Source organism: Pleuronectes platessa, chromosome 12 (genome assembly GCF_947347685.1).
Source record: "Pleuronectes platessa chromosome 12, fPlePla1.1, whole genome shotgun sequence".
In the NCBI taxonomy this organism is placed as follows: domain Eukaryota; kingdom Metazoa; phylum Chordata; class Actinopteri; order Pleuronectiformes; family Pleuronectidae; genus Pleuronectes; species Pleuronectes platessa.
Genome location: NC_070637.1, coordinates 14,436,832 through 14,452,401, shown reverse-complemented (window position 1 = coordinate 14,452,401; position 15,570 = coordinate 14,436,832). Strand labels below are relative to the sequence as shown.

At 43.8% G+C, this 15,570-nt stretch overlaps 3 protein-coding genes across 3 annotated transcripts; 2 read left to right on the top strand and 1 right to left on the bottom strand.

The window, feature by feature from the left end:
• Window positions 1–189: 189 nt before the first annotated feature.
• msx3 (muscle segment homeobox 3) lies at window positions 190–2,018 on the top strand. The gene is made up of 2 exons (XM_053435972.1): window positions 190–556; window positions 904–2,018. Exons 1-2 carry the CDS (start codon window positions 190–192, stop codon window positions 1,311–1,313), a joined length of 777 nt encoding a protein of 258 aa, XP_053291947.1. The 3' UTR covers window positions 1,314–2,018.
• A 291-nt stretch (window positions 2,019–2,309) lies between these two features.
• On the bottom strand, window positions 2,310–4,967 carry znf511 (zinc finger protein 511). The gene is made up of 6 exons (XM_053435966.1): window positions 4,781–4,967; window positions 4,638–4,708; window positions 3,580–3,781; window positions 3,341–3,465; window positions 2,752–3,018; window positions 2,310–2,511 (listed from the first exon to the last, which is right to left on the bottom strand). Exons 1-6 carry the CDS (start codon window positions 4,901–4,903, stop codon window positions 2,439–2,441), a joined length of 861 nt encoding a protein of 286 aa, XP_053291941.1. The 5' UTR covers window positions 4,904–4,967; the 3' UTR covers window positions 2,310–2,438.
• A 1,589-nt stretch (window positions 4,968–6,556) lies between these two features.
• On the top strand, window positions 6,557–15,497 carry adam8a (ADAM metallopeptidase domain 8a). The gene is made up of 25 exons (XM_053435926.1): window positions 6,557–6,730; window positions 6,834–6,946; window positions 7,074–7,147; window positions 7,239–7,317; window positions 7,973–8,049; window positions 8,447–8,678; window positions 9,560–9,637; window positions 9,788–9,856; window positions 10,503–10,672; window positions 10,754–10,835; window positions 10,944–11,086; window positions 11,177–11,354; window positions 11,448–11,537; window positions 11,709–11,904; window positions 11,999–12,080; window positions 12,165–12,345; window positions 12,429–12,515; window positions 12,598–12,682; window positions 13,013–13,124; window positions 13,222–13,420; window positions 13,762–13,809; window positions 13,941–13,997; window positions 14,088–14,138; window positions 14,241–14,321; window positions 14,614–15,497. Exons 1-25 carry the CDS (start codon window positions 6,658–6,660, stop codon window positions 14,656–14,658), a joined length of 2,682 nt encoding a protein of 893 aa, XP_053291901.1. The 5' UTR covers window positions 6,557–6,657; the 3' UTR covers window positions 14,659–15,497.
• Window positions 15,498–15,570: the final 73 nt, after the last annotated feature.

The window sequence follows — 15,570 nt, the reverse complement described above, 5'->3', positions numbered from 1 at the left end:
TGTGTGGCACTTCAGTGACGGTGAGTCAGGTCCGTGCGTCAAATGTCTGAAGTTTCCCCGCAGCTCCACGACGTCAGATGAGCCTCGGCGGTTTCACAGATTCTCCTCAAGGCGACAACACACGGAACCGGCAGCAGCAGCGGCAGCGGCAGCGGCAGCGAGGCGCGCACGGCGGGATAAACTGGTTGTATGGCACCGCAGTCGTGCGTAATGAATCCTGCGCAAGGATCACCGCGCTCCGCTGCGCCTCCGGAGGACACCGCAACGGAGGAGCGAGCCTCTGGCGGCGTGGGAACCGAGGAGCTGGACCTGTCTCCTGTCAGACGACGTAAAAGCAAAAGTTTAGAGCTGCCCTTCAGTGTGGAGTCCCTCATGTCGGAGAGGCCGCCCGGCAGGAGCCGCCACTCCCCCGAGCCTGCAGGTCCAGGCTGCGTCCCGGCGGAGGAGACCGAGTGCGGGTCACCGAGGGGACCTCACCGGTCCGAAGCAGAGGCGTTGGAGCCAGGTGACAAGGACACGGGGCCCTGGTTTCAGAGTCCTTACGCATCCCCTCAAAGTGAGTGAAGCAACTATATATCTGTTTAAGACCGAGAAGAAAGCGCAAGTTTTAACTTTACAATCGTATACAAATATTCTGGAAATATCAGGTTTTGATTGTGAATAGTAAATTGCAAAGACATCTAATTCAATAATATAAAATAAGGATCAAATCTGTCAAGAAATCTATAGATGATGGAGCTAGATCTTTAAACTTTGAAATGCTCCAACTTGCAGTGCTCAGGCCTTCAGCCCAAATGTCTCCGGACCATTCTGTGTTTGACCTCCCCCTGATTCGGTTTGATTCACTATAAATCACGTGGATCCCAGTTTTTCTCCTCCACTGACGTGACTCTCTGCTTCCAGGACTCCCCAGCCCGACCTCCTGCAACCTGCGGAAACACAAGAACAACAGAAAACCCAGGACTCCCTTCACCACCTCGCAGCTGCTGTCTCTGGAGAGGAAGTTCCGCCAGAAACAGTACCTGTCCATCGCAGAGAGAGCGGAGTTCTCCGGCTCCCTCAGCCTCACAGAGACCCAGGTCAAGATCTGGTTTCAGAACCGCAGGGCCAAGGCCAAGAGACTCCAGGAGGCCGAGCTGGAGAAGTTCAAGCTGGCCGCGAAGCCGCTGCTGCCGGCCTTCGCGTTCCCCTTCCCCCTGAGCGCCGCACCCATGGGCGCACCGTCCCTCTACGCGGCCCTGAGCGGACCCAGGCCCGGCCTGCCCGTCCCGGGACTATTCAGTGGACCGTATGGGATGTACTACTTGTCTTAACCCGCACTAACTCTGAGCTGCAACGTTGGGAGATCCGCCTTAAAATCAAACGCCTCCATACAGCAAATAACAAACACTGCAAAAGAACTAAAAGATGCCTGAAAACTTTTGTAAAATATGTTTTGTTATATACTGAAAAGTCAAATGGGGTGAGAGGAATATTTTTCACGCAAAACTGTTGGTAAAACAAGCTGGCTTAATTTTCAAAAGGTCAATGAAAGAAACGGTTGTGAATTTTCATCATTTTCGAAAATTTTCTATGAAGTATTTAAAATTTAATTTGCGGTAAATTATTTTTGACATGGTCATTTTTTTTAAAGGTTTGAAGCAATAACTAGTGACGACTCACTAAAGTGACCATGTGAATGTTGTATTTCTATTTTGTTGGACTTTTGCAAAAACTTTCTTCAGGGTGCAGGTTTAAAATATCCACATTCAGAATTAAAAATTAAATTAAGATATCAACCTTTCACACAGAAACAAATATATATTTTTATCCATAGAAATTCAAATTTAAATAAATCGTATTCTTTTTTTACATTACCTCAAAAATAACTTTTTATTGCACATGTTTAAAGAGCTCTTAAATGTCCAAGACCACAGTAGGTTTCATTGCAAAATGTAGATAAATGTCCCACATCAGTCGTTAATGTACAGGATATTTTATATTTGATGGGTGTTTTGTACAATTATTAAAATCTCTTATGTAAATTTGGTCATTTCCTCTTGTTTTTTTATCTTCATATTTTACTTATCGTTTGTGATTTAAGCTCAGGGCAATCTAACTCTGCATTGTCACACACGACAGGATTCACTATGGTGTCAATTCTTTTAGTTTATAATAAAGACAGGCACTGGGATGTATTAAGTGAAATGCACAGTCTGCTGACAGGCTGGGTGACACCACCAGGAAAGAAATGAGATGTGTGTGGGTTAAAAGTACACACACCAAAATGTGTTCTTGATCACCTAAACGAATGCGTATATGTACGTTGCTTCTTTTTTGCAAAGGCCATTTTTATTATACATTAAAGACACATGTGATAGTGAATACATTCCGTTACTATAGACAAGGGTATTGAGTCTTAAAAAGGAGCATCAAACAGAAGGCGCAGGTCTGGCGTTTCATTTCCTCCTCCCACGCCGTCCTCTGAAGCCTCGGATGGAGCCGTGACCAAAGCACACGGTCGAAGGGACTCTGAGAGAAGAAGACAAACTACAAGCTTTAGATTTTCATCTCAGATTGTTATCAATTAGATGAAAAGCTGTCTAAAGATATCAGCTCACGTATATTCTAAATCATACGTCATTACACATGTATAAAGTAACTGCTCAACTTTTTTACCCTTAAGGCCACTGACATCTTCAATTTGCCCTGGATTCACCCTTTAACTAAAAACATCTCAAACCTGTCTGTATGTTTTCCTGCAAAACTAACCTGTAGGAGTATTGTGGTTTCAGTGTGTCTTTGTTCGGACACTCTTGGCTGTGTACCGCAGCAGAGAGACCTGCGTCCTCCCCAGCATCGGCAGCCTTTGTCAAGTGAGCAGCTGCTTCCTCCACCAGCGTCTCCATGGACTCTCCAGGCTCAGGCTGCTCGGACAACACATCGCACATAACCTCGCACACACCCTCGGACTCACACACATCGCCCACTTCCTCCATGGCGATGTCTTTCTGTGGCAGCCTCTTTGTCTCTCGGGTTCTGTTAAGAAAGATATCTTATTAAAAAATACAAACAAGGCATGAAGACGTAACTAATTTAAGCCATTTGACTCTGTTTAGTCTGAATAATGATAAAGAGATATGAATTTTTAACAATTTGCAGAGACGTTTTTAAATAAAGTGAAGCAGCAGACAATCTTAATTTATGTTCGAAAATGCATGAAATATGTCACTAAATATTAAATTCAGAGAATAAGTCCTGCTCCCTATAACAAACGTGGACCCGAAACTTGGCTGAGTAATATTTCTACTAACATTTTGCTGCCATCTAGTGGACAAAAATGTGAAAGGTGCATTCTTACCCTCTGTCCTTTTTGGTTTTGTCAAATCTGAAGTCTGGAGGATACTTGTGAATTTTTATCAGATGTTCCTTCCTGTGATTACTCGTCCTGAACTTGTGTCCACAGCCCTCGACCAAACACTGGTACTGTGTGAAGGAAGCATGATAGAATAATTATCCTTGAAGATTTCCCCTCGAATCTTAAGTGGATGAGTAGGAATCAATAAAATCCAACAAAACTTAATTTCCTTTGGCTCTCACCATGTCTTGCCTCTGGGCGAGGACAGTGAAGAGAGAGTCGTGCCACTCCTGAATGTGGATGTCAAGGAGTCGGGCGCTTGGCAGTGAGCGACGGCAGGAGCAGCAGACGTGCCTGTGCAGGGAGTTGTAGTGGTGCTCGTACTCCTCCAGAGCACTGAAGACAGCGCTGCAGCCGGAGATGTGACAGGCGAACTCTGAGACACTGAGAGGAGACGCAAGGAGGAAGAAGGTGACCGCCAGTCCTACAACACTGACTCTACAATGGGCTACAGGTAAAAAGGTGAAAACCCAAAGCTGGGGGGAGCATTTGCTGTTGGGAGTCATATTTTCCTACTCGGGATTCCAGGTAGAGGTGAGCAGATGTTAGTGACCAACAGCAGTTGTTAGAGACACGTCTTCAGTTGTGCATTATGGTACTTTATTATACTTGTATAACTAACGTGACAATACAAATCTTGAATCTAATACAAATCAGCTCGATACTGGAACTGTTTGTAAAACTGTTCCACTGATTTGATTCATTTTAATACATTTTTTAAATCCTTTCACCTCCCTGTTGTTCTTTGTATTGACATACATTTACTGTTTGTATTTCAGTAAATTAATGTATGTATGAATGAATGCTTATGCTCTCCGTATAATTTTCACCTTGTTTACATTTCTGAAGATATTATTCCCCCTGTTATAACATGGACTCAATAAACTATCATATAGTTTTCAGAGTTATTGGCTTAATACAGCATGCACATATTTATGTTTTCTATGAAAAGGGTCACCAGATTGAAAAAACATTTCATAGTTCAACCTTCTTGGGTCCAACAACAGCAGCAGCAGAAGAACAACAACAACAACAACGACGAGAACAACGAGAACAACGAGAACAACAACACCAACACCAACAACAACACAACAACCAGTCTATAGTCATCAGTCTATGAACAACAAGTTTCAGTTCTACTGTAGCTGAGGTTTTGTTTGTGGGTTGTTAACTGAGAGAAGCTAACACATAAACCAGGCTAACACTTAGCTCCTGCTCGGATATAACTCGTGTTTCCTACCTGGTTGTGGGCTCGTCCTCCTGGGAGATGTAGAGGTCCTGCAGGTACATGTGTCTGTGGATGTCTCCATCCTGTAAACATGCAGCGTGTTACAGTGGGTGCTTCATCCAGGAAGAGGACGGAGCTCGTCTTTACTACGTTACCTCGAACAGCTCGTGGTCCTTGTGAAGGCGGACGAGCTGCGGGGTGAAGCTGAACGGAGTCTCGGTCTCTCTCCGCTCCGGCTCCCCGGAGTCTTCCGTTGGACACTTTCCAGCAGGTTTCATCCTCCTCCTGCTCCAGGTGACAGCCAACGCACCGCCACTGACGTTTCTCCTCTGTTTGGGTCCTAGTGGTCGCGGAATGATGACGTCTGCTCATTTGTTTTTGGCGGGTGTCATATGTTGTGTTCACGTAACGGCAGCAAAGTGAGGAAAAGAGTTGCCACTCCAATTTATGTTTTATGACTTTATGATTTTTTTTTTCAAACAACTGTATATCTGTCGTATCTTGTTTTTGAAAAAACACCTTGTTTGTTTGTGCTCCTGGAAAATTGGACACAGAAAAACACACATTTTATAAATTAGATTTTTATTTTATGTATGTATATTATAGTGGCAGAAACTTGGACTATGGGCAGAGAAGGTCTCTGGTTCGTCTCTGGTTCGACTCCACGGAGAGACAACAAAAGACGAACCTGGATTGATCTGTCCAACAATCCAAGAGTCTCCCTACCCTGTCTAGTGCCCCTGAGCAATGCACCTTACTCCCCCAACATCTGCTCCCCGAGCGCCGTACGTGGCTGCTCACTGCTCTGTGTGTCCTTCACCAGATGGGTCAAAAGCAGAGATTAAATTGCCCTTCCTGCATGAGTGTGCCTTTGCATGACTGTGCATGTGTTTGGGACGAATAAATGCATCTTATCTTATATTTGTTGGTTATTATTATTATGTTGTATTATTTCATTTGTTCATACCATGTATTTTTATTTGTAATTATGACTTAAATGTCTTGACGTTTTGTATCAAGTTTAAAAAAACTAATTTTAAAAAAGGAAAAAAAGTGTCTCACGATGAGACATGAACGCATCTAAATAGAAGTGGTGAGTTGTCGCCCCCAACTGGTGAGACTCAATATGTGAGAAGCTGAATCCAGAAAGTCACAAAAATGTTGGTCTGGTTTCCATAAGGTAAGTTTTTTATTTTATTCCCACGAATTTAATTACCCATGTCTGCTTTTCTTTTGTCAGTCGTGTGCACTAGATTTATGTGTAAATATTTTTACTATCATCCAGTTGACATGTTGGGGCTATTTTACAAAAACATTTGTTGTTTTTCACTCAAATATAAGCTGTAAAATATCATCAGTGCACAAATACGCGCTTAATTTACAATATAACCTACATGCTCTGTGCGGTCTCTTATGGAAATGTTTGAAAACCTAATATACAGTTTATGGTAAAAATATAAATGCTCTGACTGCTCCACCGTTTAGACAGTAGGGGGCACCAGAGTCCACAAATAGTCCTCGTAGGCTCAGTTGTTAGTTCAGAGCCACATGATCCTATGTACTGGATGTTTGGTTAATGGGGGGGTTTCCCTTCATTTATCACAATTTATATTCCTGATTAAAGGAGGAATTTGAGATGGAAACACCTGTGGTGATTGAGTCATATGGATTAGAAACAATTGACAATCAGAAAAACTCAGATCAGAAAGTCATGTGAAGAAACAAAACAGTTGTGTTCCAAAAATAAAAGGATTAACCTCGTATCGACCAGTTGGAATTATTACTTTTTACTTTGTTTAACTATTGTGTATTTTTTACATTGAGGTTGAAGTGTTCACAGTGACTCATATGGGCTGCCAGGATATTACACAGCAGAGAGAGAGAGAGAGAGAGAGAGAGAGAGAGAGAGAGAGAGAGAGAGAGAGAGAGAGAGAGAGAGAGAGAGAGAGAGAGAGAGAGAAAGAGAGGCGGAGAGAAGAAGAGGAGGAGAGCTGAGGAGTCTCAGTATTCATCTCGGACTGCAAAGCACACTATGACACAGTCGGTCGGGCACAGCAACATGCTTCATACTGGATATCTGTTGGGAATTCTCCTCTCTTCATGGGGTACGACTCTTTCTATCTTTCTTTCTTTCTTTCTTTCTTTCTTTCTTTCTTTCTTTCTTTCTCTCTTCTTTCTTTCTTTACTGAAAAATCACTTTTCTTGCAGGAGTAATAGCGAGCAGTGTAAGGACGACTCTACCTCATGTGATGAAGTACCAAACTGTGACACCTCAGAGGCTGAAGGATCCATCTCTCATCAGTGATGCTGCTACACATCAGGTAACACACACACACACAAACAGACACACACACACACACTCTACTGCACACTGTATTTAAACGTCACATTGTGTTTAATCTCACTGACGATGCACTAAAGTCTCTCCTGCTGTGTGTGTGAGTGTAGACTTACCCTGATGAACTCCGGTACTCTTTGACAATAGCAGGGCAGAACTACACTCTGCATCTGGAAAGGAACAAGTAAGATCTTCTTTACTGTGCTGCTCGACACATACTGCTTCAAATTCATTGATCTATCAATTATATAATATCAATAATCTGCTCTTTCCAGGGATCTTATTGCGAAAGACTTTTCTGTGACACACTATTCTGATCAGGGTGCCCAAGTCACAACTTTTCCAGATCTTGGGGTATGTACCCGATCGTGTTTGAAAACTCTTTCATCACGATCAAACAAACAATCAAATTCTCAACCTGTGTAATAATGGACTATAGAAACTTTGATTATAAGTTTTCTTAACTGTATGTATACATGATAAACCTAAACCTGGTAATTAGACATTTATTTTCCCTTTCCTTGCTGAAATGGCAGAATACATTTAGTGACGTGGACGATCCAGAGATCTGAAATCAGACTGCCATACAGCATCAAATGATTATCCTACTACACAGACCACACATGCTTTATTACATCAAGTACAGGATATCCTGTCACACGCAAACCCAGGCCCAGTGGGATTTTGCTGCAGCCGAGATAACGTCATGTTACATTTTATTTAAGACATGAAAGTCCGTTCCTAAGATGTCATGACACATTTTAAAGCATTGGGTAGTTTCTCAACCACAAAGTTCCTCATTATGAGAGATGACGCCACATGCTGTCATTCTTGATTTTTACCTGGAAGAGGAATTGACATATAAGGTAATTTCCTCTGACCATGACACACAGTTACATTCACCCTCAGATCACATTGCAACACTGTGCTCGAGATATTTGCCAGACCAAGAAAAAAAAAGGCGAGAGTTGTGAAATGGCTCCTTCAGTAATGAGGTCTGTTTGTCCAGGTTCACTGCTACTACCACGGACACATCGTGGGGGTGGAGGACTCCTCTGCCAGCGTGGGACTCTGCTCTGGAATGAAGTGAGTGATGCTGCATGCAGATTTATTCCTCTAATTACAAAAGGTTATTGTTTCTCTAAATTGAGCAACAAATTGAATTAGACTCGTGAGGATTAGGGATTGTAAGTCTCCTGCTGCGAATCATGACCTGCCGTGTCCAATCCGAAGAGACAATCAGTCCCATAGCATCCATTGGCTCCCTCCTGCAGACCATTAAGACTGAAAACATGTAACCCAATCCGACTTCTCTAATTAAAGCCGCCTTCTGCTGTCTATAGAAAAGACATGCCAGTGTCAAAAGATGTGGAAAGTAAAAACAAACACAACCAGATGAGTCTTTTAACTCTTTGAGAAGAACATAAGCAAAGGAGGAGGATTGTGTGTTTGTCCACTCTGAAACTCCTGTGTGGCTCTGCAGGGGCTTTGTGCTTCTCCAGGACCAGATGTACCTGATCGAGCCTCTGGCCGGTCCTGAGGCGGGACAGCGAGACGACAGACACGGCTCCGAGACTAACCTCGACGAGGGTCTTCATGCTGTCTACAACTACAGACACCTGAGGAGGAAGAGGAGCTCCTGTTCCCATGGAAACACGACCACTTACTATGATCACGGAGCTAGTCCGTCTGGTCTGTTCCAGCTCGGCAGTCTGGTAAAGACACAGACACACAACACTGACACATGCATACACCAGGGATTGAAACCAAAATACTTTCTGTGTTCTTCGATGATATAATTACTTTATTTATAGAGCACTTCTCAAAATCTAAGTCACTAAGTGCTTTAGAAGGGCAGCAAAATAAAACAGACAGGTCATTATTTAAGGTATCACAAATATTAGAGGACAATATTCAGTTAAAATGAATAAATGCATTCCTATTAGATAGGTAAAGTTTCATGCAGTAAGATACCACTGTTGACAGATGCTCTGTATCATTATCACGATCCATATTTTCACGTCCTGATAATCCTGTATCTGCATCAAATTTACAGCTAAAACAAACCAGTTGAACTTTACTGGGGATATTTTTGAATTCTATCAACATAAGACCTAAAAGAAAATCCACTTTCCATTAGTTTTCCTTTCAGTCAAACAAACTAAGTTAAAAAAAGAAAGGAAATGAAAACATGGGACAACAGAGTCAAGACCAGAGATAAAAGAAACTAGGAAGAGAGACACAATACATTGTTTTTAATATTTTGCAAGTATCATTGGAATAGTTAGCTTCAAAATGCAAATATCATTTTCATATTTTACAGTATTAATTCCATATTTGCATGCATCAAAAGGATCCTGTACGATTACCATAGTACTTTTTGTTGCTACGGTACATTGTCAGTAACACTAAAGTCAATACATTCGATTACTGGGCTGTATTAATCATCATCAAACAATAATCTGTATCTAACTAAAACTAAACAAACACACACACACACACACACACACACACACACACACACACACAAACACATACACACACACACATACACACACACTAATGTTTAATATGGTTAATGTCTTGTGTTATTCAGAAAGTCGGAGCCCAGACCAAAGACCGTGCAGTAAAACCCAGAACAGTGGAGCTGGTTCTTGTGGCCGACCACACTGAGGTTGGATTTCTGTCTGTCATTGCACATTTAATCATAATTATCTGTTATTCACTTTTCCCTCGAGATGTGGAATGATTGGGTTTTATATCTGAGACTTTATTGCTTAAAGTTCCTCAAGTAAAAAAAAAAAATGATCTCTTTTTTTTCCAGTATAAGAAGTTTGACAGTAAGAAGGCAGTGGAGACCAGGATGCTTGAAATAGCAAACCATGTGGACAAGGTATGTTTGTTTCTCTCTTCTAACAACCTAAAACGATTCAACACTGTTTTGTTTTAACAGCAAAAAAGAAAACCTCTGATGTTGGGAGAAAATGATCCAGGACTATAAAATAAGACCACACTAAAGTTCAAATGAGTATAAAAGCTTAATTTTAAGTAATTCCACATAATTTATCCTCTGGACTTAATAGAGCATTCCACCTATTTTTACCAGTCATTTAGTTTATTTGCCTTGGATGCTGAGAGGACTCATTTCCCCCCACAAAGCAGAAACAACCACGTGTCACATCAGACTCGACTTCTCACTGTGGATTTAAATCATTGCAGAATGCTGTCCTGAGACTACCCCGTCTTTCACTGACTGGATGTCGACCAATAACAGGGAATGAAAAGTTCCCTCGCTGTAAAAATCTAACTTTAACTGTGAATCTTCACACCCAAGCTGAACATTTTCACACATATCACACACTCCTCTTTGCGTACTCTGAAGGAGAAGGGCCGACGTGAATGAAGGTGCCAGACCCGAATGTGTCTCCCTGTGTGACAGCATCAGTCGCTCAGTGATTTATAGCATCGCCTGTTTCCAAAATACTGATATCAGACATTTACCTGATGATTCATTCGCTTTTTTATCGTGCTGTGATTAGCTGTATCGCCCTGTGGGTGTCCGCGTCATGCTGGTCGGCGTGGATCTCTGGTCGTACAAAGATCAGATGGAGGTCAGCACCAACCCCGAGCTCACCCTCGGCCGATTCCTCGAGTGGCGTCAGAGGAGCCTGCTGCCGAGGACCACGCACGACAACGCACAGTTCATCACGTAAGACAGGGGTTTTGAACTCCCCTCCAATAGAACCTGTCGGAGAGGCGGTCTAATAACATTTAACTCTTCTTCATTCAGAGGGGTGGATTTTGATGGGTCCACAGTCGGCTTGGCAAACACCAACGCAATGTGCACATCTAAATCTGGAGCCGTCAATGAGGTGAATCTCGTTTTTCTATAGAAATCAGAAGGAGATGAAGGGAATCATGTGATCTTCTATATGTCTGTTATGTTTTTGTGACTCCACCTCTTTCTGCTCTACACACAGGACCATAACAACAACCCAATAGGAGTGGCTTCTACTATTGCACATGAGATGGGTCACAATCTGGGCTTGTCCCATGACACTGAAAACTGTGTCTGTGGCTCCTCAGTAACCAAAAGAGACTGCATCATGTCTGAGAGCGTTGGGTAAGCTCAGTTTCTCACCTTCCCCCTCACATCTACCTCTTCTTCTATTCTTCTAATATTGACCTCCTCTTCTCTTCTTCTTCATTCCAGTCTTGTGTATCCGAAGCTGTTCAGCAGCTGCAGCCAGCAGCAGCTCGGCCGGTTCTTGGAGGAGGTGAACCCGGCCTGTCTGCTGGACACTCCGTCCACCAATCGCATCCACGGAGGGCCGGTGTGCGGGAACGCCTTCCTGGAGCCTGGAGAGGAGTGCGACTGTGGCAGCGTGCAGGTCTGTCTCTGCATGTTGAGCTCAGACAGGCTGCATGCATAAAAATCACAGAATTAAATTACTGAATCATATTTTCCTCTGTCTGCCTCATAGGAATGCAAGAATGCCTGCTGCAATGCCACCACCTGCAAACTTAACGCGGGAGCCCAGTGTGCAGAGGGAGAGTGCTGCCACAACTGCCAAGTAAGTCAAACTCACTGTGTCCTCTCTAGATGAGGGAAGTCACGCTGATACTAAATGTGTAACCATATAGCGAGACACTGTCTGACTGTGCCATCTGGCCGTGTGTGTGTGTGAGTGTACGTATTTCAGTAAGTCGGTACATCACCATCTGTGTTTCTCTCTGCTCCACAGCTGAAACCAACAGGCAGTGTCTGCCGACCAAAGGCAGGGGTCTGTGACCTGGCAGAGTACTGCACCGGCTTCTCTGCCTCCTGTCCGACGGACGCCTACACCCAAAACGGCCTGTCCTGCAGCCGTGGGAAAGGATACTGCTACAATGGGCAGTGTCCTTCACAGCAGGAGCACTGCAAGAGACTGTGGGGTCCAGGTAAAATGACAGCCTGGTTTAGATCTGCTTTGATTCTGAAACTTCAGGACTCGTACATCTGCAGCTGTTTTTATCTTCTTATGTTTCTGTTCAGACGCTGACGTGGCTGCAAATGCTTGTTTCTACCTTCATGGAACCTGCAGGAAAACACTGTTTAGCCAGAGATGTTCCAGCAGGTAGGAAACCAATAGACAAATAGTACATATTCACATATTGTTGGGCTTTGTTTTATTATCGGTTTGCGTTTTCTTTTGTAACAGAGATCAATCCTGTGGGACACTGTTCTGCAGCGGAGGTTGGGAGTTTCCTGTGACATCCAGGAAATCCTTTTACAAAGTCGGAAGTGGGGACATGTGCAACGAGGCGACTTTAAACCCTGAAGATAACTACCCTGCAGATCTGGGCATGGTACCTACGGGCACCAAGTGTGGCAACAACATGGTGAGAAACCTGCCCTTAAGAAAAACCTCCACGGACCACAGAGTGTTGAACAGTGTCCTCAAGGCGTCTTGTCTGTCTTTCAGGTCTGCTACAACCAGCGGTGTCAAGACATCACAAACGTAAAGGTGTACGGGACAAACGACTGCTCGGCCAAATGCAACAACCACGGGGTAAAAAATGATGTTTTAACCTCACAACTCTTTGGAGCACTGCAGAATTTGTGACAGCATAACCGAGTGTGATCTCTGACAGGTCTGTAACCACGAGAGTAAGTGTCACTGCGACCCCGGCTGGGCCCCGCCTTTCTGCGACGTGCAGCAGTCGGAGCTGCCTGAAGGTACAAGCTCCACGTCGTGCTCGATAGTTGCTTGACCATTTAAAATCTCCATGCTTCACACATGACCGTTTGTGTGCGCTCCTCTCATGCTGCTTTTGCACCAAGATTTATTACGTCTCATACAATTGAGCTCTGTGCTGATAAACACAAACAGACGAGCAGGGATCTTGGGGAATTCCCCCCGCTAAGTCTGTAGAAATGCAGTAATGATGTTACAGTGACTTTTGTTCCCCGAGATAAGTGACCTGTGCTCGTCCAGGAGCAATAGATCGAATATCATCCTAATCATAACATGTGCTGTTTTTTTTTTGTGTGTTTGTGTGTGTGTAGAGACAGGCATGTTGGTGTTCTTTGTGTTGCTGGTGGTTGGAGCACTTCTGCTAGTGGTCGTAGTCATTGGGATTTTGATGTGCTGCATCAGAAAAAGACGACCGGCAAAGAGGTAAAGTGATTCCCACCGTGCGTAAGTGAAGCTGTAGAGACTGAACTCTTAATCTTTCCCATATTTAATTTCAGCCACTGTGTTTGTTGTTCTGCAGATGGCTCCAGTCTACCTCAGGACAGTCAAACCCGGTGTTCCGGTCGAGCAGCACACGCGACAGCCCCCGTCTCGGGAAGACACTCATCAGCCAGCCCATGTTTGTGGAGTCTTCGGCCACTCAGCCCTGCAAACCTCTGTTCTCTGCCAGTGCCCGACCGCACACTGGAGCATTGAAGCCCAGCAGAGCAGCTCCAGAGGTGAGTTTACAATCTGACCCAATGGCTTCAGCACAAGAGCGGAGATACTCTGACAGCGATACTGTATGTGTGAGCTAGACACAACACTTCCATTTGTTGCAGCTGCAGTTGGCATCTGTATCCGTGTCATCGTGGTGAGAAGGTTTTTTAGCCTCAGAAAGTTTCCCTTAGCCACACATGGATGACCAATACGCTCCAGAGGTGCTACTCTACAGTTCTAAATTATAAAGGGACTGTTATTGTCATTTAACTGCAAAAACTGTTAAGGTTTGTGGTTAAATACTTCAGAGTCATGGTTTTCTTTTGTTTGGTTTAGTCATCTCTCTTTTTGCCCCTTACAGCCACCCAAGACATTTCCAGCTGTGCCCCAGCCCTCAAAGATTCAACAGGTGATGTCATCTACTGATCTTATTATAACGGATTATTATTTAAATGTCAACATGTTTACAGTATTGTATTACTGCTGTCCATATTGTTTGGGTGTCAGCTGTATATGAAGTAGATAAATGGTTTTCTTCAGGTTGTGAGGCCGTCCATGCAGCCACTGTCTGCTTCAACCAAGCCCAACTATACTGAGGTAAAACTGGTACAGAACCATCATTTCATTTTCCAGAACAAAGATAGTTTGCTTTGTTAAACTATGTATTAACTGTCTTTTTTTTATCAGGCTAAGCCACAACCTCCATCCAGACCTCTGCCGCCACTTGCAACAAAATTGGTACTTCACAACACCACAAGTCACTTAAACCACACTTGTCACGTATTTGCATTCATACACTTTTCACTGCTCATTTAAAACGTGAAAATCTGGTTTCTTAAGATCTCCAAGCCAAAGCCTCCGATGCCTCCGGTGAAGCCGAAGCCGTCCGCCCTACCATCTCTGCTGCCTCACACTCAGCTGGTACGTATGCAGGCTCGCCGCAACTTCCCCCCCAAATCCTCTGCATCAAAACATTCTCAGTGTTATTCGAGGTATTCACGTTTTCTGGAGACGTCTGTGGTTTCGGGCATCGTCCCAACATAGCAGTGTAATGAGCCAGCAGCGGCTCACTGTTAGTAAGCACATAAAGGTCCAACAGACAGCTAAAACACAGATGTGCTGAAATAATAGCTTACACTTAAGATGGGGTTTGGCGGAAGAAAATTGCAGTTGTCCTGAGAGAGACTCATCAACAGCGTGTTTGTTTTTGTAGCTCGCGGGGAGAGCTGCTCTGATGCCCCCCAGCAGGCCCAGATGACACATGACCCAGCACGTGGTAAACACCGGGATCCTCTGACAGAGCCCTGGAGTTCTTGTTCCACCTAGTCGGACCCAGAAGATCCTCTGAAGGAGACGCTCGTCTGTTTGACAACGGAAACAAGATCCACCGAAGGATCAGCCATGTTAAGTGACACAGCTTTTTCCCCTCAGCTGCGGTCTCCCCTGAGGATTACAGCCGCCCCGTCTGTGTCTGGCTTGTGTCGGCCTCCCGCTCGCCGATGGAAACCGGAAGATGCGCTTGACAAGCTTCTGCGCTTTAAAAATGACAAATGGCTAAGCTGCCATGATGATTTTTAAACAAATCTTAAGGGATAATACTCACTCTGCCTTGGTCCTGGTACATGTGAACACTTAATGAGGCAATTTGTTTTAATCTAATGTCTCTGACTTACTGTTACGTGTCCTTTGGTACTGATTTTCCAAGAAATAACGTTAAGGGATTTTGAAACGTGGCACCAACATGGGCACTTTATGGATGTACCACGACTCTTTTTGTACTAACACACGTGTGCTTGACACCGTTGGACTAAATTATGACCTGTAGCTGCTTTGCTTGGTGCTTTGATCTGATGCGTATCGATTGTAACTCTTCAAGGGATTTTGTACATTTGTATTTTCTATGCAGCAGACATGATTCACTCATGGTGGCCAATGACTGCTCTTTTTACACACACTGAGGATTTCTGCCTTGGTTTATTATAATTTTTTCTCCCACTGCAAAACTTTGAACTGAAAACATGGTTGTGTATGTTTCTATTTATTAAAAACCCCTTTGGTGTCTTTGAAGTTGATAATAAAGGTGAATCACCAAAATCAGTCTGTTGTTTCTGTCGCCATTGTTTGCGTTGCCATGGCACGCACGCCTCTAACAACCCGCGGAGCTCCGGAG